General features: G+C 57.1%; 1 protein-coding gene across 2 annotated transcripts; it reads right to left on the minus strand.

The window, feature by feature from the left end:
- Positions 1-679: 679 nt before the first annotated feature.
- Positions 680-25,051, minus strand: ATP8B3 (ATPase phospholipid transporting 8B3). Of its 2 annotated transcripts, XM_054805866.1 has the most exons (30): positions 24,904-25,051; positions 23,865-23,916; positions 23,181-23,320; positions 18,172-18,246; positions 17,450-17,541; positions 16,761-16,874; positions 16,188-16,286; positions 15,658-15,719; positions 14,982-15,054; positions 14,805-14,875; positions 14,160-14,242; positions 13,395-13,553; positions 12,792-12,880; positions 11,723-11,916; positions 10,835-11,043; positions 9,475-9,509; positions 8,896-9,049; positions 8,291-8,479; positions 8,053-8,165; positions 7,511-7,675; positions 7,111-7,222; positions 6,706-6,781; positions 6,122-6,263; positions 5,436-5,703; positions 4,703-4,926; positions 4,008-4,091; positions 3,464-3,703; positions 3,121-3,259; positions 2,718-2,848; positions 680-2,069 (listed from the first exon to the last, which is right to left on the minus strand). In XM_054805866.1, exons 4-30 carry the CDS (start codon positions 18,224-18,226, stop codon positions 1,833-1,835), a joined length of 3,609 nt encoding a protein of 1,202 aa, XP_054661841.1. In that variant the 5' UTR covers positions 18,227-18,246; positions 23,181-23,320; positions 23,865-23,916; positions 24,904-25,051; the 3' UTR covers positions 680-1,832. The 2 variants fall into 2 exon arrangements, with proteins under 2 accessions (XP_054661841.1, XP_054661840.1); XM_054805865.1 differs by lacking the exon at positions 23,865-23,916 and having other exon boundaries at positions 23,181-23,826.
- Between the last annotated feature and the right edge of the window lie 13 nt (positions 25,052-25,064).

A 25,064-nucleotide genomic window follows, 5' to 3' on the forward strand; every position in this document is an offset into this window, starting at 1 on the left:
AAAAAAAAATTAATCTCTATTTGTTCATCCTCTACTGGTCATGACTGTGTTGTATTTCTGCAGCTTTCTGTTTCTTCAATAAATTATTTTCTAGTCATTCACCCTGGCGTGCGCGTGTCCCGTGGTGATGCTGGTGGGTCAGTTCCCCCCCGCCGCGGCTCCGCTGCCCCCGGAGCTGCTGGGGCAGGGGGGGTGCGTGGGAGGAGCAGCCCCGTTTCATGAGAGCATCGCGGGGGGGGATGTGGGGATCATGGGATCTGGGAAAGGTTTCTCCCCCTGCCAGTTTTCCAGCTGGTAGTTGCAGGGGTGAGAGCTCTCCCGGAGGAAGCCTCATATGCTTTTATTTCTTGGCACCGTCCAGCACTCTTCTGGCCAGAGCCCAGAGAACGCGCTTTAATGCGCACGCACTCGGTGCAGATGAGGCCAAAGCACTTGTTAAACAAACCCATCAAGTCGTGTGCGCTGCAGGCAGGTCCAAGCCCCCATGGCTGATTTAATTACTTATTTTTTTACCTGAATATCTCATCCTACCGTGTATTTTGCCACGGCACAAGTGCTGGCAGCTGGGTGGCACACATGGAGGGACCACAGGACCTTTCCGTGCAGCTTTCTCCCCTGGTGGCATAGCAGAGATTTTACAGGAGAGGAGAGAACAGCTAAAGTCCTTTTAATTAAAAAATAAAAATAATAAAAAGTGTGATGCGATCACCGGTCGGTTGATCACGCACAACTTCTCCCGCAGCCGCTGTCCCCAAAAGCGTGGCTCCGCAGGACGTGTGCTCCCGTGCCCGCGGGGCAGAGCTGACGAACATCACCCTGAACGCTTCGCCCTCTCCCCAAAGGTACTTTTCAGGGCTTTGCAGCAAACAGCCCGTGGCCCAAACATCCCCCAGAGATGGGGACATCGGTCCTGGGGCGTGGGACGTGGCTGCTGTGGACACGGGCCATGGCACATAGACACCACCGCCATACGCACCTCGCGCAGGGACGGCAAAGACAAGGAGGTGGAGACGGCGGGGAGAGGCTGCAAGAAGCCGGGCTGGTTTGGCCGCAGCAGCAGAACCTGCAGGTAATCAGTCACACGCAGGTCCTCCTCCAGAAAACGGGGGGCATTTGAAAATTACCCTGCTCGGGTCTGATCTGCTGGGTCGCTGCACGTGGAAGCCACGGGTGCCGGCTCCAGCCCTGCGCGGGGAGGGCGGCCGGCTCTGCGCTGCGCTGCGCTCCTTGCAGCCATGGGAAAACAAGACGAGGGTCTTCGTGCAGCCGCTGAAGCTCGGCCCCCCCGCCCCGTGCACAAGAGAGCGAGCAGGGGTGAGGGGCTGCACCCACCACCCAGCCCCACCGCTGGGCTTGCATCAGGGCATTTTATTAATTCAGCGGTGGAATAACGAGCCTGGGGCAGCAGAGTTGCTGCTTGTGGGTCTGGCCTGGAGCAGGATGCGGCTCAGGCAGGAGGAAGCCCCGGCTCTGAGGGGGCTCGGCGGGGGGGGGGCTGGGGTGCCAGCCAGGGAGGCGCGGGGCGAGGGGCCGAGCGTGGCGCCAGAAGTTGGTGGTTTTCAGAGCTCTACGGGCTCCTGCAAAGCCCGTGCACGCGCTGCGTGGGGGAGATGGAGCTGCTGGTGGAACACTTCCCATGGCTCAGCGCCTGGAGCAGCAGCCCCCCCAGGCTGGACCAAGCCCCTCTGCAGCCATGGGGAGCTGCCCACACTTCAAAACCATCCAAATAAGATTAAAAAAATGCCCATAAAAGGAGGGAGCCAGCCAGTTCTGCGCCTTGACGGCACCTCCCCTGTCCCAGCACGGCGGGAGGTTGATGCCAGCCAGGGCAGCTACTCCGAGGGGCTGGGGAGGGAGGACAAACCCGGCGTCGTCTCTGGGGGCAGGAGGCCTGGGGCGGTGCTGCGGGTGGCCCCGGCGCGCAGGCTGTCCCCGCGGGTGATGAGGCCGGCGTAGCCCTCCTGGTGCGAGAAGGCGTAGCTGGAGCGGCGGTGGAAGGAGCCGCGAGGGACATGGGCACGCAGCTCCACCGAGGGCTCCGGCTCCCGCCTGGCCTTCAGGCGGATCTTCTGCAAGGAGATGGGGATATCAGGGCTGTGGCCACCTCCCAGGCAAGCCCTCACCCCAAGGAAGGACACGCTGGGTGAGCAGGGACACCCTTCACTGAGACACAGTTTGGGTCCCAGCTCCACCATGACCTGAGTTGATGGGGTGGGATGCATAACGTGGGGACCCTCATGGGGGTCTTCAAACCTTCCAGAGCTCTGGAGCACAATCCCAACCCCTGCTCTCCTTTGGGACCCACAACCCAGATGGAGGTGAGCTCTGCCAAGGCTGGGGGGTGGTACCAAGACCTGCACCAGGCCCCAGTGCCTCCTAAGTGGCAGCTCCAGGGAGTCCTGGAGGGCAGTTCCTTACTGTAGCGAAAAGCAGACCCTCTCCAAGAGCTGGAGCAGGTCTCTTGCCTCAGGACTTCCTGTTGGGCCATGAATCAATGTGGGGAGAGGGCCCTGGAGCCAGACTTGGGGTCATGACAGACCACCACCAACTGAGTGGTGCCACCAAGGAAAGGTGACATCCCACCGCTACAGCCCAGGCAGTGGCTTCCCTGGGGAATCTTCACCCTTCCCATCACCAGCAGCACCCTGGCCAGCCCCGGACACCGATGCTGGCAGGAGGCAGACCCCTCCCCGTGCCAGCCCCCACGCAGCCCTCACCTGCTGGATGGTGGTTTTGCCCGTGATGGTGCGGTACAAGCGGATGGTGAGCGAGGGGACGGTGTTCACCACCAGGGACAGCAGGACCACTAGTAGGACATAGGGATCAGTCAGGGCATTCCGGCTGGCCTCTGTCAACACAAGAAGTCGGTGGGTGATGTAGGGAAGGTGGAGAGGACAGAGGGAACAACTGTTGGGGGACGAGGCCCCACCCACAAAGGTGTTGAGGGGTCTAAAGAGGAGATGGCATCTAAATTGGAGTCAAAAATAAAGACAGCAAGATTGAGAAATGGCAACAAAGAGATGCTCTACGAGGTGGGAAACAGCTGGTAGCACCAAGCCCAGGCTGGGCTCCCCTGGCTCCAGGAAGGGAAGGACCATGGGGATCCCCAGGGCATCTCACCTGGAAAGCAGAAGACAGTAGGGGCTATCCTGAAGGCATCGATGCTTTGGGTCAGGAAGGAGAGGAAGCAGAAGAACAGCAGGCTGGCTGTGACCATCAGGAGGGACACCGCCGTCCAGAACTTGGTGTCCAGGATGATCTGCAGGGACAAGGACAGAACACACAGCAGCTCATGGAGGGTGTGGGGACTCTCTTCCATTTGGCCACTCATCCCAAATTCCTCCCCTGCCCCAAGGAAGATCATCCCCCAGCCATGAAGCTGCTGGGGATGGTGTCAGAGAGCCCAGGGCTCCCTGAACATCTGCCCTGGGGCCAGGATGGGGAAGGGCAGATCAGCTCTCACCTCCATGAGGACTGACAGCAATGCTGACGTGGCCACCGTGACGGCGAAGGACTCGTAGTCGCCGACAACCTTGCTGCCAACGTGGTCTTCGAAGGCCCAGAGCGCAATGTAGAAGCTGGCGAGCGAGGTGCTGACCCCGTGCAGGAGGGTGACGCTGAAAACGCGGTAGTTGAAGAGCTCATCTTGCTGCCCAATCACGTAGAGCTCAGGGAACTCCAGGCTCTTCTTAGCACTCACGTCCTGCCAGGAGGACACCAAACATCACCCTCCCTACCCACTCTAGGGAGCAGGATTGGGCCGCCCCACTCAACACACCCTTTGGGAGAGCTGCAGCGAGACCCTCCACCTGCTTGCTCTGGGGTGACGGAGAACAGAGGCACCCCAGGACCGGTGGTGACCTCCAGATGCCCACTGAGCTGCTTGCTACCATGTCCCAGCACAAAGAGCCATGTAGGTGGGGTGCAATGACCACCAGGCTGATTCACACCCACCGAGGATGCAGCCTCCAGGCACAGGGGCTGGATGCAGCCTGGTGAACCCGTACCTGCTCCAGAAGGCCCATGGACAGCACGGGGCAGGCGGTGTAGAAAATGTTGTAGAGCGCAAGGAACCAGCCTTCATACAGAGGCTAGAAGGGAGAAGAAAGTGCCTGTGAGCTGCAGTGGAAAGACTCAGGAAGGATGCCCAGGCACCAGGGATGAGTCCGAGAGACTCATGTCCAAACACTGGGGAAGTCCCCATGGACTTGCCCCAGGCTCTGCATCAGCCCCGTGTTGTCTGCAGCGACTGGTGGGCTTGTGGGGCCGTGCTGCAGATGGAGATGGGGGGCTGGAACCACGCAGTGGTGGCCAAGTCACATGGATGGTCCTTGGCATAAAAGCTCCCATTTTGGGGTGCGGGGGGGAACCAGCTTAATGCACATGGGATCTTTCCCTGCATCTGCCCAAGACTGAGCTGCAGCTCACAAGGACATCCCAAATCTCCCCAGGGTGCTTTTCCCAATCCAGCCAGGTAAAAAGTAGATAAACAGCTGCATCTCAGCCAGGCAGCCCTAAAAAAATTGGACAGTCCAATACCAGGGCAAGGGAGAAAGAAGACCATGGCGGTGATGTGGACATGTGCCCATCAGGCAGTACCAGGCACAAAACCCGCACAGGGTCCTCAGCAGGGGGGTTGCAACACCGGTGTGCAGACCTCCACGGGATGGTTGTGACCCCTGCTAATGGCAGCACCCCTCACCTGAGCTGTGAATCCGCTATGGAAAGCAAACCAGACCTGGGCCATAAGGCCAGCAAAGGTCTTGTAGAAGAAGTAACGGAGGAACTTGCAGATGCGCAGGTACGCCCAGCGGCCGTGGACGAGCAGGAGGCGCTGGAGATAGGAGAACTGTGCCAGGGCGTAGTCGCTGCACTGCACGGCTTGCATGCCCTCCAGCCCGCTGATGCCCACTCCGATGTCAGCGGCTGCAGAGGACAGGAGGGTGTGAAACACAGGTGGGGAGGTTTTCGGGGAGCTGGGTGCTTGATTTCCCTGTGGATTGCCCCCAGGCTGATGGGAGAGGGTGAATCCAGGAGCGAAGGGCAAAGGGAAGAAGCTCCCTCCATCACGTGCCATGGCTGCGGGAGTGACATGCCAGGCATGGTTGGGTATGCGAAGAGCGCAGCCCCGTGTTGGGGCTGGTGGAGAGGGGCAGGGAGGTCTCTGCCAGCTGCCCAGGTTGGGGCTTGAAGTTTCATCAAGTTACATCCCCGCTGCTAAAGCAAGTGGTCCATCCTGCTCCTGTGCCAGGCTGGTCCTGGTCCTGGTCCCCTCCCAGCACAGCAACGTGGGGAACTGGGTTGGGAGTTCCCCTCCCAGCTCCTCACCTCGAAGGGGAGGGTGAGGTGGTGGAGATGGCAGATGGGGCACCACCACTCCCCACCAGTGGGATGCGCCAGCCAAAACCCACGCTCCCTGCTGCCCCGAGCCTCACTTTTGATCATGTTGACATCATTGGCCCCATCCCCGATGGCCAGCGTGATGGCTTTCTTGTGCTTCTTCACCAGCTGCACGATGAGGGCTTTCTGCTTGGGGGTCACCCTACAGCAGATCACCGCCTGGCAGCTGGTGGCCAAGTCCACGAAGGCCTTCTCCACCAGACTGCCCTGCTCCTGCGAGTCCGTAGCCCTGCAGCAAGCCAACCACCGCCACAGCCGCCCCTTCTTCTCCTTCAGCACCTCTCCCGTGTGGAGGATTTTGTCCTTAGGGGAGAGCAAATGCGGCTGGGACCTCACCCATAGCCTTCATAGCATGAGGCTCCCAGCTCCTCAACAATGCTCTTGTAGGTGCTATAAAAAAGTGACCCATTTTCTCCAAGTTCAGCGTGCAGCAGGCACTGTGACCATGAGACCAGATTGTCCCAGTATGACCAGAAGAGCATGTGATTACCCACCAGCCTGCATCATCCCAGAAGACCAGGTGTGGTCAAAGCCCCCCAACACCAAATGATCCATGCAAGGGCGTCCCCCTTTCCACTCTTCATTCTCCAGCCCAAAAATGGGCTTTTCCGACCCCTTGGGCAGGAGGGGCACCACCTCCTCCACATGCTGGTGTCACCCAGGAATTTGATAGCACCAGGGTAGGCAGGGAGCAGAGAAGAGCATCCACCTGCCACCTTACCAGGAAGTCCCCGCTGATGATGAGAGCTCTCTTCTTGTGGCACGAAGGCTCTGGGTGCTCCTGGGAGAGGCGGCCGCTGCACAGGGCTTCACCGCGGCTGCTGAGGTTGTTGCTGCTCACCCAGTAAGCCTCGAGGATCTCGCTGTGCGAGGAAGAGGTGTCTGGAGCCAGCGTGCTGCCTGGCTTCGACTGAGACCTACAGTTGGCCATTGCCATCTCAAAGGCGTCTCCAGGGAGGTGGGGCTGGTACCCAGTGGTGGGAATAGAAGGCACAGAGAGGAGGTCCCAAGGGCTCACTGATATCAGAAATCAGCCTCTGTCCCTGTGGTTCAGAGGCTGGAGAGACAGCTTAAGCACTTTCTGGTCAAAGCCCACCAAGGAGGAGAATGCTGTAGGGGCAGGAACAGATGGGGAGGCCTGGAAAAGCATCAGCAGATGAGGGCCATGGACATCCAGGCTGGGACAGGGAAGGAGAAGCATGTCTGGCAGAGTTGAGCTCTACCCACTCTGCACAGGTTTCTATGCCCTCGGGTGTCTTCAGCAGGGACAACAAAGTCCTGAACCAGGAGGTCACGATTCCTCACCTTATCTCCTTCTCCTCCAGGATCTCCATGTCGTCCGTGAGCAGCTTGCATGCGTAGCCGATGTTCATTGCGGTCTCTGCAACATGCAGGTGCCAACAGTCAACACCACCACATGGTGCTGTCCCCCACGCCGCCGGGACAGCCCTCAGCCCTTGGGTCCGACAGCCCTCGGTGGGCAGCAGCTGCTGGGGGCTCTGCTCCAGCTCTGTGCCATCACACAGATGGCTTCCCCTGCCTCAGTTTCCCCATGGGTGACATGATCTGTGGGACATGCTATTATTTTGTATTAATGGGAACAGCAGAACATGGTTGTTGCCCCCTCCCAAGGTCTCATATCTCCTCTTTGGTCCTGGTTAGGGGAGAAGCTGCAATGCGTTGGTGGGGTCTGGGGTTGCTTCCACTGACCTTGTTTGTCTCCCGTCAGCACCCACACTTTAATGTTGCCCAGTTTCAGCAGCTGGATGGTCTCAGGGACTCCATCTTGCAACTTGTCCTCAATGGCCGTGACCCCAAGCAGCTGGAAGGAGGGTGAGTGGGTGTCATGACATGAGGCAGGGCAAGATAAGGAGATGGGAATTGCCCCTGGATCCAACCAGGGGTCCTTGCCCAGGGGTGGACACAACCCAGTGTCTACTGGCATGTCACAAAGTCACCACTGAGGAGGAAACTCCACCTGCCCTCCCACCCAGGGGATGGGTGTTGGGTTGGATGCTTCACCCTCTCATCACGGAGAGCCAAACCCCACACTCCTGCCTTCTGTGGGACCAGCACAGCCGGTTCCTCCTAAAACCTGGCCCCATCCCACCTGCAGGTTCTGCTCCATCTCCTCGTACAGCTTGTCCAGCTCCCGTGCGCGGTCCTGCAGCAGGATGCTGGCCTCGCAGTGCCTCCTGCTCCACGTGCCGTATTCGACCTCGCTCACCTCCTTGCTGGCCAGGCACAAAGTCCTCAGTGTCTCCTCTGCAAAGCGCTGCAGAGATGAGACATCAGGTCTCCCTTCTCTCAACCAGGATGAGTCATGGTGGACCAGGGCATCATGCCAGCCAGCCAGAGACCCTCCAGGATCTGAGGGTCTCCCGCTGGGCTCTGACTCCCTCCCCCATACTACAGCATCCCCATGAGCGTCCTTGCAATACAACTGGTCCATGAAGAACACCGAAGGTGGATTTGATGCCCTCTTAGTCCCTGTCCCATATGCAGGTAAAGCTCCTAGAGCAGAAGGAAGAAAGAAGGACCAAAATCCTGAAGCCAGAGGGAGAAAGAGCAGCAGGGGACTCCAGGACACCCAGCACAAAGCCAGCAGCAGGGAGACCAGCCCTTTCCACGCCAGGCTGGTGTGGGACTCACATCCAGCGCCATCTCGGTGAAGGTCTCATTGGGCCCTCGCCCCTGCAGTCTCTCCAGGATGACTGTGTCAGCCCCCTTGGTGTAGAGCCGGATTGTGCCCTGGGGGTCTCGCACTGGGAGGGAGGGGAAGGACAGCTTAGGTACCCAGAGAGAAGGCTCCCACTCATCGGTGTCCCCATGCGATGGCCAGGCTGCAGAAGGCACCGCGAGGTATGCTGGTGCTTTTCTGCCTGCTCACCCAGGACAGACATCCTCTTGCGATCGCTGTTGAAGTCCAGCATGGCCAGCACTTTGTACGTCCTCTTCATCCCCAGCTCACTGATGGTGATGGTGTCTTGCGTTCGGGCCAGGAAGACGTACCCCAAGTTCCTGGCTGCCAACACCAGCGCTTCCTCATCGGGTGAAGCTGCTTGATAAACCAGCTGGTCTGCAGAAGAGGAGTAGAGGTTAGACAAGGAGATTCCCAGCCAAGCAACTCTTGGACATCTGAAACACACTGTTTTTGCCCAGCACCAACATTATCTATGGAGATTCTAAAGTCCAAGCCACCAGGCTAGGGAAAATCAATCCTACCTGTGTCGTCTCTTTTGCTCATTGCCCCAGGCAGGACAAGTGCCCAGACAGGGATGGATTATCCCCGCTGTGCTTCCGTTCCATCTCATTAGCTTTAAACCAAACCCAAATGTACAAGTCCGTGATGCCCAACACATCCCTGGGCTCTCACACCACCTGCACCCCCACAGCAGAGCTTTGCTGGGCGATGGAAAAGCCATCGCAGCCTCAATGCCTTGGAGAGCAGCTCGACCCTGCTCCAAGTTACGTCAACCACCGCGGCCAACCCACCGCCCTTCTCCTCCACCATGACGGTGTGGCAGAGGGCCAGCAGCCTCAGGAACTCCCTCAGCACGGGGTCGTTGTCACGCCAGGCAGCTTCCAGCAGCGTCTTGTCGCAAAAGTCCAACTTCTCCCCGTGGTGGCTCCGGGTCAACCCCGACCCCTGCAAGAGGCACGGGCAGGCTGCAGCACCCGGGCACGGGGCTCTGCACCGCGGATGCTGCTGGGTTGCAGTACCCTGTGCTGGCACGGTCCTATCCGGATCAGAGCCCGTAAGCTGAGCTCCGCATTTCTCACCTAGGGGGTGAGTATAAAAAGGTTGGGAATGAAAGAAAAATAAAACTCAGAACCGCATTATTTGATAAAGCCGGTTCCCCCGTCCTTAACTGGCAGCTGAGAACCAGCAAACTCGCCAGCCCGAGGAAACACGCGCTGCTCTGTTACGGCGCGCGGCCCCGCTGCGAGCGAGCTGCGCCCCCGGACAAAAGAGTGGCCCTGCCGCCGGCGCGATCGGTAACTGCTGGGGCTTCGGCCCCGATGAGGAGCAGCGTCTGGCCCCACGCGGCATGGGAGAGGGGAGTTACGCACCGATGGCTGCTTGTTCTCGTGGCCCGTGCTCGTACCTGCTGAAATAAAAATAATTCAGTTAACGGAGAGCTGGCAGGGAGCATCACTGGTGGGGGCTTCGGGGAGTCTCTCCAGAAGGGACTGCTGCTTTTGCTGGCCAGAAGACTGGCAAGAAGGGACAGGTTTGCAGCGCCTGCTCGGTGTCGGTCACGAGCCAGGCCCCGTTAGGATTATCCAGGTTTGATTTGCTTGGCCCTTGGGCTGTTCAGACTTTCGACATGTTTTTAATGTTAAAAATTCAGGCCGAGCTTTCACCCACGTTTCCTGGGACACTCTCAGAGGCTGGTGGGATTACGGCGATGCTGCTGTCACAGAGGTGCAACACGATACTTCAGGTAGGGGAAAATCGGGTTTATTCCTCTTTAAAAACTTTGCTAGATTTTTTTTTCCCCTCCTCTTTGCTTTTATCACTGTCCATTTGTCTCAAGTGCCTGATACTTATCTCAAGAAAAAGGAGCTCCATCCTAAAGCTCTGGCCTGCCCTGCTCGCTAAATTTCACTAATTAAGCACTGAGATAGTTCCCAGAACCGAGAGCTGGAGTAAGTGTAGCAGTAAGAAGAGGAAGGATGTAGCAATTCTCAGGTTTCTAAGGGGAAAACCAAGCAGAATCATTAAAAAAAAAAAAAAAAAAAGAGCACAGAGCAATTACGTGCATTCACTGTAAAGAAACAACATAAGGGGAACGATAATTTCTTTGCCTCCTCCACAGGTCACCTGAAAGTCTCAAAGATCCCAGATTTGGAAACCAAGCTGGAGATTCACCAGATAAACGATGCAAAGAAGAAAAGCAAAACCTCCTTTTTCTCTCCAAGACCTTCATAGAAAATAAAAATCCATGGACTTCACTGGCCCATCACCCCGTGGCTCCTCTGCCTGCCCTGTCCTGCCCACCTGGGCCAGCATCAGCTGGTTATTCCAAGCGGGACCCACCTCGCTCCGCCTACGTGTCTGCGACGTAGCTGTGCTGAGCTCCTAACCCCAGGCACGGGGCAGACCCAGCTGATCTCAGCTGGGTTTGGGGCACGACACATCTCCTGAAAGGTAGGCACCCGTTTTAGGAGGGCAGAACTGTGCCCTGACTCCAAGCGCTGGGAGCACGAGACCAATGTGACCGCAGGCGTGGTGGCCCCTGCAAAGCACCCGTAACATGGGAGATGAGACCAAGCTGAATTCCTACAGCTTCTGCCTACACGCTGGACCACCACGATCAATCCATACGCCCCAAGCTTCCCAGCAAGACGGGAGGAGTGGAAAGAACCAAAATGGCCTAAATTCCAGGTCTACCTCACTCTCTACAAACTTGCATCCACCAAAAGTTACCATAGATGGTCCCATTGATGCAGCATTTCTTGAAGCTCATAACATTTTGTGTCAAGGTGCCAGTCTTGTCTGAGAAGATATATTCGATCTGGCCAAGCTGATCATTGAGGCTGGTGCTTCTGGCTTTTGCTGGAATGTCCTTGACAGCGTAATACATTTCCAGATCCCAGCTGATAAAAAAGTTGTTCACCAGATAGATGAATTCAAACCTAGGGAGTCGGGTAGAAGAAAACTTACACTGGGAACAGATACCGCGTTACTCACGTCCCAGGGGGTCTTGGGGATCTGACACAGGAAGAAAGGGCGGAGGGGAACTCCCCACCTGGATCCTATGGCTCTGAGCTTGGGGGGAAGCGAGAAGGTTTGCATTGTCCATGGACAGTTTTTCAGAAGGCTCATCACACCAGACTGAGAGCCTACTGGGTCCCAGGCAACTGGGCTCCCCTCTGGAAATCTGGCCCTCGATGACAAAATTCATAGATCTGGAGATTCAGTGAAGGGCCTAAAAATTTGGGAACTGCTTCTTCCAGCACAAATTGTGGGCTGTGCCCATTTCTTCCCCACCCTTCTGCTGCTCGGTGGGGAAATACCACCTTCACCAGTCTCATCCTCAGCCTGGCCACAATTTCTAACCTCCGTACGGGTCTCTGCATCTCTTTTCTAGCTTTCCTCTGAGAAGATCTCAAAGCACATCATCAACGTTTGTAAGGTACGCATTCCATCCATCCTTACCCTCTTACAGCTAAGGAAACACAGGAGCATGACTTGCTCAGGGCTACAACTGGATCTTTTGTGCAACCCCATTTTGTGGCTGCAAACCAAGGTGCCAGATGATGGCCAAGGGCAAGGTACTGATCCCTGATCACTTGCAAGCTCTGTTGTTCTTACGTTATATACATGGACATGGGTATGATGATGCTCAGGAGGATCGTGAAGCCCCCGAAGTTGAAAAAGGCCTGCTGGGCAGGAGTCGTGTGCTTGTAGAGAGCAGAGAGGTAGCTGTGCTTCTCCTGGAACGTCCTGGCCCAGAACCCAGAGGCAATGGCGAGGCACAGCGACGTGACCAACAGCACCAGGAAGATCTGAGATGGGAAGCCAGGATGAGAACATCCCATCACACAGAGCCCACCAGACCCTTTTCTAGGACCAACCATTACCCTTTCCATATTGTTTGTCTCATTTAGCTGTAAACCAGCAGAAAGGTGTCCTTGTGCCTGAAGCTGGTTCCCAGAACTCATCCTGGGCCGAGAGGAAGGATCACAGCACGTATTTCAGCTTGGCACGTCCGCAACACACACAGAGCAAACCCCAACCTTCCCACCCTCCTAACTGCCTCAGACACTATCTCCCTGGACGGGGGTTGTCCTGCAGCCCTCCTGCTGAAGTTACCAGCAAACAGAGGAACGCCAGTGACCAGTCTGAGAAGTGATGACACTCAACTACCAGGAACCAGAATAAGAGCCATCCAATTCATTGCTATGACCATGCTGCTTTGTTTTCCTCAGATGAAAGGCTCCTCCTTCCCTGTCCTCCGTCTTACTCTGTGCTGAGCCACAGCCTGTAGGTCCCTCAGCAGAAACCACCTCCTTGGACCGGTGTGGTTATGGATGAGTGAGGCAGGCCAGGAGGGGTTGGAGACCCCGAATACTCCATCTCCCTTGTTTGAAACAGGCTAGTCCAAGATGCTGCTCTAGAGCTGAGGACTCGGAGCTGCCAGAGTCCAGAGTTTAAGCAACACAACCACCACACAGACTGCTCCAGACCCACCAAGTGCCACTTCCTGGGAACGTCACTTGGTATTTGCCCATTACATGTTAAACCCAAGATATTTTGTGCAAAATATTGCAAGCTTAAGAAAATCAGCATCACCCAAGCCAGCAGCCTCTCATGAGAAGACTTGTGAGCAACCCCAGGAGGCCAATAGACCAAGGGCAGGAGGCGTTTGCACCACACTCACTATGATCACCAGCCGGTCCATCATGCGGTCCAGCTTGGTTTTCTTCTGCTTGATCTTTCCACAGTTCCTCATAATTTTGGAATCAAATCCTGGATGAGAAACATTTTAGAAGTAAACACACAAGTCCACAGCCCCCAGAAGGTTGACCTGCAGCTAAGTGATGCTGGTTTCCTCCACGACAACATCTCCTCACCTCTGAAGACTTCAGAGGACTGCATCTCTTGATCGGTGGTTTATCAAGGCATGGCTGCACACTTGGAGAAGTGCTGCTTACACCAGATCTTACCCCTCCCCTCTACCCACAGCTACTCGTGGCCAAGCTCTCAGCTGCACTTGACCACAAAGTGGAGTGATGCAGGACATGATGCAGGTGAAATATAACCTGGGATGAGCAGAGGTTTGGTACCACCACATCATCTCCCAGCAAGCCCAACACCAGGAAAGCTTAGGACAAACTTCTGGGGGCTTGCGTACAGTGGCAGGTCCTCCCGCTTTGTATCAGCTGAGAATGGGACCTGCTGATGCCAGAAGTGCTTGGACAGCTTAAAATCCCTAAGGACCTGGGTGTTTTCTGCCCTTCCTGATCTGGGCCCGGGCACTCACCTGCGTAGATAACCAAGCCATAGCAAACGTCGGTGTTGCGAAGCTTACAGCCTCGCAGCAAGATCCTTTCGCTGTCAAGCGCGTAGGTCTCGCCCCTCCACTCCAGCGTGCCGGTGAAGCTGTGCATGCGGCTGTTGGGCTCCTCACAGATCACTCTCCCTTGAGCAGAGGGCACGATTCAGGTGATGGCTTTGGGTGAAACGAGAAGACCTCCCTCTCCCCTCACCCACCACGTCTGCCCCGTCTAAAGAGGGGTGCTGGGGGCTTCTCGGGGAGATTCAGGTTTTGTCAGGGCATCTCCAGACGCAGTTGGGATATGGATGGTTCCAATTAAGGCTAAGCTGGAGGACCACCCTGCAGACCTGGGAGGGTGCTCAGTCCAGGAACCGCACTGGGCTATAAAAGTGGAGAAACACAACCGCCTTCATCCCCAGAACCTCCGAGAGGGGACTTTGCATACTATAGAGGACCAAAGGGAAAAAAATCCAGGGTCTGAGCTCAGGTTTGGGAGCCAAGCACTTGATTCCCGTGGGAACATCAATATCCAGCACAGGGAGGAGGTACACAACCCCGATGGACCCATCACAGAGCCACTCTGCAGGGGAAGGGCCTCCATGCAAGGTCTTTGGCTCCTTGCAGGCAGGAGCAAGTGCAACCTCCTCTTGGACTGATGGCACTCGGTGCCTCGGGGACAGCGACTTCCCGAGGCTGAACCCATCCCATCCTGGTGGGATGACCACCTCCTCCCCCGTCCAGGAGACTCACCATCAAAGGCAGCCATGCTCTCCTCGCTCACCAGCTCCTGGTGGGTGACCAGAAGGGCTTGTCTGAACTTCAGGTTTGTTTCCCTGTGAGCAAGAGCCAGGGAGGGAAAAATAAAACAACCCTGTGGGGTGACAGAGCTGTTAATTCTGCTGTCGGACCCATGGGACAGAGACGGCCATTAATTATCAGGTGATTACATGAGTGATGGCAATGAAAAGAGAGATAGGGACCTATCGCGCCAGACATCGAGCACTCATGCGGAGAGAGAGCCCTAGCCTGGAGACCCTGCCATTAAATCATCCTGCAGACGGAGGTGGGAGGGACGGGCAGCTGCTGTCCTCTGCCTGGCTGGGAGGGAGCCCAGAGATGGAGAGAGATACCGAGGTCACCTGTGGAAACCCACAAAGTGCTTTTGGGCTCCACTTTCAAAATTTGGGGCTCAAATCCCATTTCTGGGGTGTCTGTAGGTTTAGCTTTCTCAGGATCCCCCACATCCCATGGTTTCTGCTGGACTTGCAGCCCTCCCAGCATGCCTGACCCCCCCAGTGCTGGGGTGTCCCCAAGACTAGAGGCTTCAGCCGTTGGCCGGGATGTCTGTGCCCCTCTCCCCCCACGGCGACAGCGGTCCCCTGCCCCTCTCCTCACCCATCGATGTCAGCAGTCTCCACGTAGCACAGGCTGCTGGGCTCTGAGCTGCACAGCAAGAGCATGTCGGCCTTGAAGAGCAAAAAAGGGGGAGAGAGCACCAGGCTGAGCCCCTCCTCGCCAAAACTACCCCCCCTCACTGCCCCAGTGCACAGCCAGCTCCAGGGCACCACTCACCGGGACGAAGCTCTCCTTACGCAGGCGGACGATGTCTCCAACACAGATGTCACGCCATTTCTGCCAGCGGAAGCTGCAGGAGAATTGGGGGGGGAGGATTTTTATCCTTGCGGAGCAGTGGGAATGGGGGCTGTGGCTGTTTCCGTCCTCCGGACCAGCCCGTGTCTGTCCCAGCTTCTTGCATGAATTGGGTCTCCAGATTGTTGGAGATCTCTGCCACCATGGTACCATCTGCATGACTGAAGGATGACTGAGCACCAAGGATGGCACAGGACCCATTTGTCACGTCCATATCCCCTGTACCTATGGGTGGCAGGGACTTTCGGCCCCCTGGCCACGGGTGGGAAATGTTGGTCCTTCCCTGGACCAGTGTTCAGCAGGAATGGGATTCCGTGGGTTAGATATGAAGAATTGAAGGAACTTCTGTGACCAGGAAACCCTCCTCCCAGCATATCACAGCAAATTAGGGCTTTTTTAGACTGAGATACGACCATTCCTACAGGGGAACAGCTGGACCTGCAGCAGGTTTTGGGAGGTGATGGGATTTTGCAGAGTCAGGGACATTCCCACCAAAACCCTTCTCAGCTGCTATGATCAAGGATGCTCAGCACTTCAGGTGATCCATCATTCCACACAGACCTGGAAAACACAGGTACAGCTTCCCAAAGCCCCTCACCTCTTCCCAGAGAGGATTTCACAGGGTCTGCTGTTGATGTTTCTGTCACTTTGGTGACGGCCCTGCATGGAGGAGAGGAAAAAAAGAGGCCAAAAGAAAGGGATGGGCCATGCCAGACTTCCTTGTCCCATGAAAAAACCCTCTTAATGCCACAATCTGCCGCCTCGGCCCCAGGGCAAGATGTGCTTCCTGAAGCAATCGGAAGATGTATTCTGATGAATAAAGAGGCAAAATTCTCCCAAGGAATTTCTGGGGACCAACCTGGGAATATAACCATTGGCTAAGATATTAAAGATGACAGAGATGGAGGTCTAGACCCCAGGGAAACCAACTGGCCAGTCACATCCTTCCCAAGGGAAAATACAAAGTGTTTTGGACATGGTAGGGTTGATGGTACCTCAGGAACGATGAATGACAGCAACTCCCAAGCTTTTCAGTTCACCCCAGAGCAAAGGGTGACCTTTCTGCTGACTGTCCCCCACAGGACCTACACCCAACACTCACAACCTTTTGCTCCAACCCCTACTCACAATGTCATCAATCAGGTCTCGTAGACCCCGGATGGTGAGAAGGCAGCTCAGGGGGAACAGCAGGGTGTACCAGGGCAGCGTGGAGATCTCAGGGAAGGTCTAGAGAAGGAGAATTTTACACCACTGACACAACTTTCATCCTACCTCGGGACACTTCAGGTGACTGAGTAACTCCCCCTCACCCCAGCCAGTGCCTGAGGATGGCAGGAACCCATCTAAGATGAATCAAATCAACATCTCTGTCTACACAGAACTATTTTGTCGAATTTCCACCTCTTTTTAAACTGGATGCGTGAAATGCATGGGGGGGTGTGTGTCACTAAATTTGGATTTGGTTTCTGTTTAGATGTGGTCTACATGAGCTTAGCTTACATCCAAATCCAATCAGTTTAAAGTAATCAAACTTAACGTAGGTTAAACTCCTCCTCAGAGTTCATGAAGACGATGAGCACCACTGAAGAGCAGCATCCTTGACACCATTTTAGACCAGAGTCCCCTACTCTAACCACCAGACAACCCTCCTTTGCTAGACAGTCTCACACACACTTGCTCTTACCGTGGTGTCCATCTCACCTGTAAGAGGATAACAAAGACAAAGTAGACGTTGGCCATTCGGTGGAACTGCTCATAGAGGTTCAGCGGCAGGAAGGTAAAGATGTTGTACTTGGCTGTCTTAATGGCATTGCCCTGCAGAAGACAGACAGGTCAAAGCCCCAGTAGGAGCTCAGCCGCATGAAATCAAGGATGCGTTTTGAAAATGCCAAAAATATTCTGGTATTTTTAGGATTTCTCAACTTGTTATGGCATAAGAGATGCCTTTAAAAATGTACAAAAGTCATAAGGAAAAAGAAGATTTATTGGAGCAAAGGGCCATATGACTTAAAATTGAAACAAAATATTTTGCTTCTGATCATCTAAAGCACACCCAACTGACCCCCACAAGATGATCATCATTCATCTGGAAAAAAAAAATCGGATTTTGTTCAATCAAAATTTTTTTCCAAAATCTTCCTTTTGATTTGACCATCAGACTAAAAAGTATCCTTCATACAGTTCTGCTCCCTGTCTGACAGCTTCAGAGGGCATCTGGGGCACGGGGCAGGGAGCAGCCCTTCCTCTTCATTGAGGATTACATATGTCTCTCCATCCTACTGCAGATCCATCTGCAGCATCTCTGTCACGTCACCCCCCCCAACCACCACCAGCTCAGGAATCAGGGACTGAGTAAAGCAACGGTCTGGGACTGGCCCAGGCTGACTCACCGCGTACTTCTTCTTGGTCAGACAGAAGGCAACTTTCTTCTTGAACTGCATGTGGTAGTTCCGGTCATTGGCCTTCACCTCCCAGGTGAAAGCTGGAAAAGCAAGTGGACATCCACCAGCTCTCACCAGAGCCAGGCCCTGGCCATCTGCCTCTGGCCTCCAAGGACACAAGGACCAGCGATGGTGCCACTGGGCTCATGGTGACCCACTGCTGGCAAGATGGGCTTTCCATCGTGCACCTACACCTTGAGAGCAGCTGGAGGTACAACAGGGACAGAGCTGGATCTTTGGGGTCAGCTGGGCCACAGAGCGGACAGAGAGGGCAGGAGGCCAGAAGCTTCCAGAGATGTAGGACTGCTGCACACACTTCCCCTCTGAGCCTCAACCATCTGGGCTCAGGTTTTGGTTTAACAGTGTAATCAGGCCAGGTGAAGGATGACTCCTCCAAGCAGAGTCTTTGCTATTCTGAAGGCTGGTCATTCCTCTCCTGATTTCATTTTTGTTATCCCAGTACAGATGCCACCAAGCAAGGGACATCCCAGCCATGTTCCCCAACTCCTGCACCCCAGCTGACTGTCAAGCCTTCCAGACCAATTCACCTCCAATCTGCTTCTTCCCCATCTCACGATCGTGCCCCACATTCAACTCTCTCATAAACGATCTAAAAAAAAAAAAAGGAAAAAAAAAAAGAAAACCCCAAACCACACTCATTGCACACTGACCTGGCAGCTGCTTCTTTCCATGCAGGCAGCCTGAGGCGGGGTCTTGCGCAGCCATGGTGGCACCACTACCAGGATCTAGGAACAAGGACAACCAAAGATATTTGCAACACTGAGCAATGACAACGCGATCCCACCTGGATGTTCCAACATCCCAAAGCTGGGCCCTCCACCTCTCCAGGGCAGGACATCACGCAGAAGGGACACTCTTCTGGGCACCGTGGGGATGAGTGTCTTCCCTGGAGCTGCAAATTAACTTACACCTTTTTACTACCCTGGAGATGTAAAACTCCACACTGACACCCAGTCCTTTGTAGCCATCTGAGTGTTGCAGATCAGTAACATCAGGCTGAATATTTGTCATCAGAAAATGTCTTTCTCCCTTTGACGCCCGCTGTTCTTTGCCCTGCCTTTTGCAGGACTGGTCACAGCTCAAGTCTGAATTGAAATCCACTTCACCCTGGCATTTTTTTTCCAACAGTCACAGATTTGCCCTTCACGGGCACCTTACGCTTACTCAAACCTTGCGTGGGATTGACTTCTGCCTTCTCAGTATCCTCGGGGATGCTCAGCGGCTTTGCTGCAGGTCATCTTTCAGACCCACCGTCGCCCGGTCCCGGCTGCCCGTGGTAACTCAAAGACATTTTCCTCTCTGAGGAAGTTATGGGAAATCATTTGAAGTCACCAGCGAGGAAGAGAAACTCTCCCCATCCTGCCATCACACCCGAGCATCCGTCATGCCTAGAGAGCAGCCACTTTCATCAAGGACAAGATTTTCCTTATGCTCAGTAGCTCAGTGACCTTCCCTGCAGGGATGTTAGGGAAGATTAATTAATGTTTGTGAAGCGCTTTGTGATCCTTACATGAAAGGAGCCAGTGAGGTATAAAGCATTAATTACCTTATTATTAAATAATCCCACACAGAAGTCTGTCCCTGCCATTATTTTTTATCTCGCTCCTTTGATCACTTCTCTTTTTCCATTCTTTCACTGAAGTGTCTACTTCTCTCCCTGTCGGTCCTCGTGGTACGAGGCAAATTTGACATTGGTTTGCCCTGACACACGACGCTGCCCTGAGCTGCTGGGGGTTGCCACCAGCCGGGCCAGATGTCACCTCGTCCCCGTTCAAAGAGACCCTGAACAGCAACACGGGCGACACCTCGGCCCCTGCGTCCAAGAGCCTGCCCAAAAACAAAGCTCCGATCCACAACGTCATCCTTCTTTGCCACTAAGGACTCGACATTTGTCACCGTACTTGGATCCTAAACGACACCATGAACTCGTTTGGGGCCCATCTGTATTCTGACAGCATGGCTGAGGAGGAGGGAAGGGTTGCAGGGAGTCTGTCTCCATCGCAGAGGTGCTCCAGCCCTCGGATCATCTCCGTGGCCTCCTCCGGACTCGCTCCAACGGGACATTAATATTAAAGCTGAGGCTGACAGCGATGCGTGCCAAGATGTTTGCTTGAGCTCGCTGCTTCCAAACCAGCAAACAGTGAAATCACTTTAATCAAATGGTCTAAACCTGCCCTGCCCCAAGTCTCCCTGAGATACGCTGGAAGACCTTAGTTTTGTCTGTGGTCATCCTTTCGGAAGGTCCTTCTTGCACTCAGCATCTGCCTCGAAGCTGAACATCCCCCCGCGCTTGGCAGCTCTGAGCCCCGCTGTAGCCAGCAGCGATGGCCATCGCCCCTCTGCGTGCCGCTCGTCCGCTCCCAAGCACCGCCGGTCCCGGGCGATGCCAGACAAAAGTACGGCTAATTAAGCACCTGCACTTGGCAGATGCGGGACCCTCCGTGGAGCTGAGTGCTGTGCGAAGGCAGCCGGGAAAACAGCCCCGTGCCAGAGCCCAGGACCAGGGCGAAAGGGGAAAAAAGAAAAAAAAGAAAAAAGAAAAAAGAAAAAAAAAAAAAGTGACTCAGAGCACTGGAAAAATACTTCTGAGGAGGTATCCAAGAAACCTCAGTTCCAAGAAACCTCTCCGCACACCTCAGTCATCGCCTTAACAATTAGAAATAAAAATGGCACTTTGGGCAGGCGGGAACAGGCTGGCAGCGGGTGCCAGGGTGCCCTGCCAGCCCCAGCCGCGCGGGAGGGCGGGCGGCCAAACCCCGCACCGGCCCCAGCCCTGGGCTAGAAAGGGCCAGTGATGGCCAAAGGCACGAGACATCGTCTGACCACTGCTCCATGCCTCGTCTAGACCAGCAGTGATTTATTAACCCACAGGATGCTCCCCCAGCTCAATGCCTGGGATCAACCAGCCAGTCCACCCAGCCCGGCGGGGAACGTCCTGTCCCGCTGGTCCCTGAGGTCTCCGGCTGTAGAGCAGCAACGCGGCGCTGCCGGCTGCCAACAAGACCCAAAGCGGGGCTTTCTCACCCCCCCAAAAAAATCATAGTTTTAGGCTAGCGGAGGTTTGCATGGCCGAACACAAATAAACCAGGTTTAAGCAGGAACGGGCACCGTGCCACAAGGGTTTGGCCTGAGTTAGGGAAACACGCGGGGATTTATGTCGTCGGCTGATCCGACCCGCTGCTACGGGGTTTCTGTGACAGTTTTGTTTCTGAAATCTCAGGATAAATGTTGAGCTGTTGCTCAGTACAGGAATTAGTGTGACACGCGTGGGGCTCCCCGGGAGCACCCAGCAGACCCAGCACAGCCAGTGCCCGTGGCGGGGGGGGGGGGGGGCTCTGGTCACCCTTCTGCCCCTCCTGCTCCTCCCTAGGCAAAAAAAAAAAGGGGGGGGGGGTAGGGGGGAATGGGACCAGCCTCACCCCCCCGTCCTCTGCCCAGAGCTGGTGGGTGCTGCTGTAACCAGCTTCGTTAGTGCTGCTGTTGTTTACCTAATTGCAATGTCCCCGTGGGACCCCAGCCCGTGCCGTGCCACCCCAGGGACCCCTCGCTTCCAACCCCTCGTTGCTACGGCTCCAGCATTGCCCCAGGTTCGGCCGCATCGCCACAGCCGTCGGGTGACACGGGCCGAGGCCGGGCGATGAGCGGTGCGTGGGCGCGTGGGGCAGCACCCAGCTCGCGCCTCCTCGTGCCCTCGTCACGCCGGAAACACCCCCGCACTCCGGCCAGGTGGATCACGGCTCATGAAAGCCTCTCGGGGCTTTTTCCCCAGCTCGGAGGACGTGCCTGGGCCATGAGTTTCCCCCCTGCTCGCCCTGTTTTTCCACCTGTCTTGACGTGACTCCAGGTGAAAAGGCGGCTGCCCCGTCCCCAGCCCCGAAACGCTCCTCCGTGCACAGCGGCTGACTGCAGCGTGGTTACGGGGGGCTGCCCCGGGCTCCCCCCTTCTCCCCAGGGTCCGCAGGGAGAGATGCAGCTCCCGGGAGAGTGCTGAAGCCCCCCCCCTCAGGTCCCAGGCAGCACCCATGGGTGCTGCGAAGTGAGCAGGAGGAGGAGGAGGATGGCAGCTCCTGGTTGCTGCTGCCCTGAGGCGGGGGGATGCCGTGCCATGCTCCCCCCCCCCGCCCGGGTTCCCGTACCTGCACCGATCCTGCCCGCAGCCCCGGGCGCCCGTCAAGCTCCTGCCACCGCGGCGGCGAGCGGGACTGCTGCCACGCGTCCGGCCCCACGCAGGGACCGTGGGGACAGCCCCACGCCACACCTCCAGCCCCAGCCTCCCGCAGGGACCTGCCTGCCCTGCCCGCCTGCCATCCTGGCTGCCCGCCCCTCGCTGCCCGCTGCTCCCCGTCTGGGCACCCCCCGCGCACCCCCTGCCCGCTGGCAGCCGGGCACAGCTCAAACCCTGCCCTGCTGTGTCGGCTCGGCTCAAAACCACCCGGAGCTGCTGCTGCAGGAGCCGTTCCCGTGGGATCTGCCAGGGGACAGGCACACGGTGTCACGGCCACGGTGTCCCCGCCACCATCCCAGCGGAGAGGCGGGTGGTCCTGAGCCGGATGCGAGGGCAAAGGATGGGCACGAGCGTCTGCAGGGCGGTGATGAGGCAGCGGGCAAGGCAGACTTGGGCAGCGGGGTGTCGGTCTGCGCTGAGGCTGAACTGGTGTCACTGGGGAGTGCTCGGTCCCCCCCAGAGCCCCCGGGGTCCGGCAGCAGCTCCGCAGGGCTCGGGCCGTGCCTTGAAGACCGAGGAAGGTGCGAGCAGGGGCCAGCTGAGGAAGAGGAGGCCGAAGGCACAAACAAACAGCCACCACCTCCGAGCAGCCCCGAGGTGACAGTGCCAGGACTGCAAACCCAGCTGGGGACAGAGGCCGCCTCGTTAGTGGGGGACAGAGGCCGCCTCGTTAGTGACGGCAGCTAATGAGACAAGAGCCACCCCCGTGTCTCCCAGCTCTCCCGTCCCACCCCACACTCATCCCGCACACCCGCGGAGAGGCCCCACCGTAGTGGTCCTGCGTTAGCCATCATTAGATTAATTGCTTGCTGCAATTAACCACAGAAACCCAGAGGCAATTAACCAAGCGCTGGCCCGACAGTCCATAAAGCATTTACTGCGCAGTCATGAATAACTTGTTTGAGGTCCATAAACAACGCAGCTGCATCGTGTCCCCACGTCCCCACGGGGCGCTGGGTGACACTGCGGCAGTGGGGGTGCGGTTGGGTGCATCTCCATGCCGGGGCTGCTCCTCGCCTCCTGAAAAGGGGGGGGGAAAACCTCACCCAAGGGGCTGGTGCTGTCACGGAAGCCAAATTAACGAGTTATTGTTAATTCTCACACAGAGTTGGAGAATGGCGGCATGGGACATTTTGAAATAAAACGTGGTGGCTGCCAAAAGGAGTTCAGCTCCAAGGGAGAGGTCGGTGCAGCGGGCAGGACGGGACGTTTTGGTTGGATGGTCTGAGCAAACACCAGCGGTGAGAGCGGGCGGACGCTGAAGCGGGGCCGGGGCGTCTCCATCCTCGACCGCGGCGGGGTCCGGCCGGCCCTGCCGGGATCGATTTTTTGCGTTTTTGCAGCCCCAGACCGCGACGGTTAACGCTAACCCAGCCCCTCTCTTCCAACGCAAGTGGAGTTTCTGCCTTCCCGCCCCCCGAGCCCATCACTTGCCTTTCGCGCCTGCTCTTCCCCGGCAGCTCCCGTGGGGCTGACCCCCGGCCCTGGAGCAGCATCCACGAGGACATTCGGTGTTTCGACCTTCACCCGCCGCCTCCTCCCTCTGCACCAGCAGCACGTGCAGCGCCGGAGCCCTGCGAAGACCCTCAGGCAACGGCGGCACCGGCACCACCGGGAAGGGCCAGGAGCCACTTGGGCATGGCGGGGACAGGCCCCGGCCCCAAACCTCTGCGTACCCCGGCTTTCACAGCCGCTCGCTGCTTCCTGCAGCAGCGGGTCGGATCCGGAGGAAGGAAAGGGATTTCCACATCCTGTCCCCGCAGAGACACGTGGCGGGTGGCTTTGGGCACCCGGGAACTCATGACACTGGTGGAGAACGGCCGGGGTCGCCCTGGCAACCATGGCCGGCGAAGATGACATTTTTACCAATCAATCAGCCCCTGCAATTAGTTGATTCCCCCCACCAGTGCAATTAAGCGAGCGCTGGGAGGCCGAGCGCAGCCCGAGGCCGGGATGGAGGATGCTCCTCTGGGCACCGTGATGACCGTCCCAGCGTGTCCCCCCTCTCTGGGCGCAGAAGACCCCGGTGGGGGCTGCCCCGTGGCGGTGGCGGCTGGATCCTGTGCGCAGCCTCCTGCGCCTGCAGGGAAGAGTTAAACCCTTGAGCCTGGATTTTACCTTTGGTGCGGACTGAGCAGGTCCAGGTGCCCCGTTCCAACCAGCCGAGCAGCTACAAAGCCCCATTTGTTCGGAGAAAATAATAATAATAATTTAGAATCATTTCCCTGCGGGACAGAGGTTGTTTCTCAGCCTGGGAACAGCCCCACGTGTAGCCCCCAGCCTCGAGCCAGCACCTCCCTGGGGTTCCCGTTCGTGCCCCAGACTTTGATCCTCCAGATGCCACCGCGGGGGCCGTCACGGCAGGATGGACGGGCTGCGCTGCCCGCGGGCTCGGCTGCTGCCTCCCGCAAGCCCCCCTGGACCAGAACAGCCCCACGCGGAGACGGTGGAAGGAGCGAGCGATGCCCTCAGCACCCAGCACCTGCCTCCGACACCCAAAAACTGCCCCCCCCCACCCCCAAACCTGCACAACCAGTCGGCAGCCACCCTCCTTCCTGCCCGGCACCCGCACCCTCCTCTTCCTCCTCCTCTGCTCCTGGCCACCCTGGGTGACCCAGCCCTTCCGCGTGGCCAGTGCCCCTCTCTCACTGGTGGCCGGGGGGTGCAGGAGAACCCCGGTGTCACCCACCTCACCCTACTGCGGGTTTAGGGCTGGGAACAGGGACCGCCGTGCCTGGGGACCCTCCTGCACTGCGGGGCACTTTGGGGGGCTGTGGCCATGGGAGGGGACACAGGCGTCCCCCGCTGCCGCCCCGGGGGAAACTGAGGCACGGGGCAGAGCGGCCGAGGTGGCCAGGCTCAGCGCCGTGGCTGAGGACCGACCCTGGGGCCAAGCCAAGCGAAAGGCTGGAGCGGGGAGGAGTGCGGAGGGTGCGGATGCACAGGGGCTGCCGCCAGGTCCCTGTCCCCATCAGCTGTGGTAGAAAGGGCCTCGCCGCACCAACGTCACCACGTAAGGAGCTTTCCTGCCTGCGGAACCCCCGACGTGCGATCGACACTTGCCCCCCTGCCTCGACCCTGGCCCTCGCCCTCCCGGAGGGTCCCAACAAACCGCGGTAAAAAGCTTTTTAAAGAGAGAATCGATGACCACGGTCACCTCTGACCCGCGCCGGGTGGCTCGGTGGCAGGGGGTGACACGCAGACGCCCCGTGGATGCCCCTCGCTGAGGAATGATGCTTCAGGATGAGACAGGGTCCAGAGCAAAGCCTTGTAGGAGCTGTAAAGGCAGGGTTGCATGTGATGAGCTGCCCGGTCTCA

This window comes from Grus americana, chromosome 28, assembly GCF_028858705.1.
Source record: "Grus americana isolate bGruAme1 chromosome 28, bGruAme1.mat, whole genome shotgun sequence".
NCBI lineage: Eukaryota > Metazoa > Chordata > Aves > Gruiformes > Gruidae > Grus > Grus americana.

Bases quoted from the DNA above. Each gene is read 5' to 3' on its own strand.
- ATP8B3 (XM_054805865.1), bottom strand. From the start codon at position 18,226: ATGGCTGCGCAAGACCCCGCCTCAGGCTGCCTGCATGGAAAGAAGCAG. The intron at 14,876-14,981 runs GTGAGTGGTGCC...TTGCTCTTCAAG, and splicing joins GTAAGGAGAGCTTCGTCCCG to GCCGACATGCTCTTGCTGTG. The intron at 7,676-8,052 runs GTGAGTCCCACA...TCATCTCTGCAG, and splicing joins TCACCGAGATGGCGCTGGAT to CGCTTTGCAGAGGAGACACT.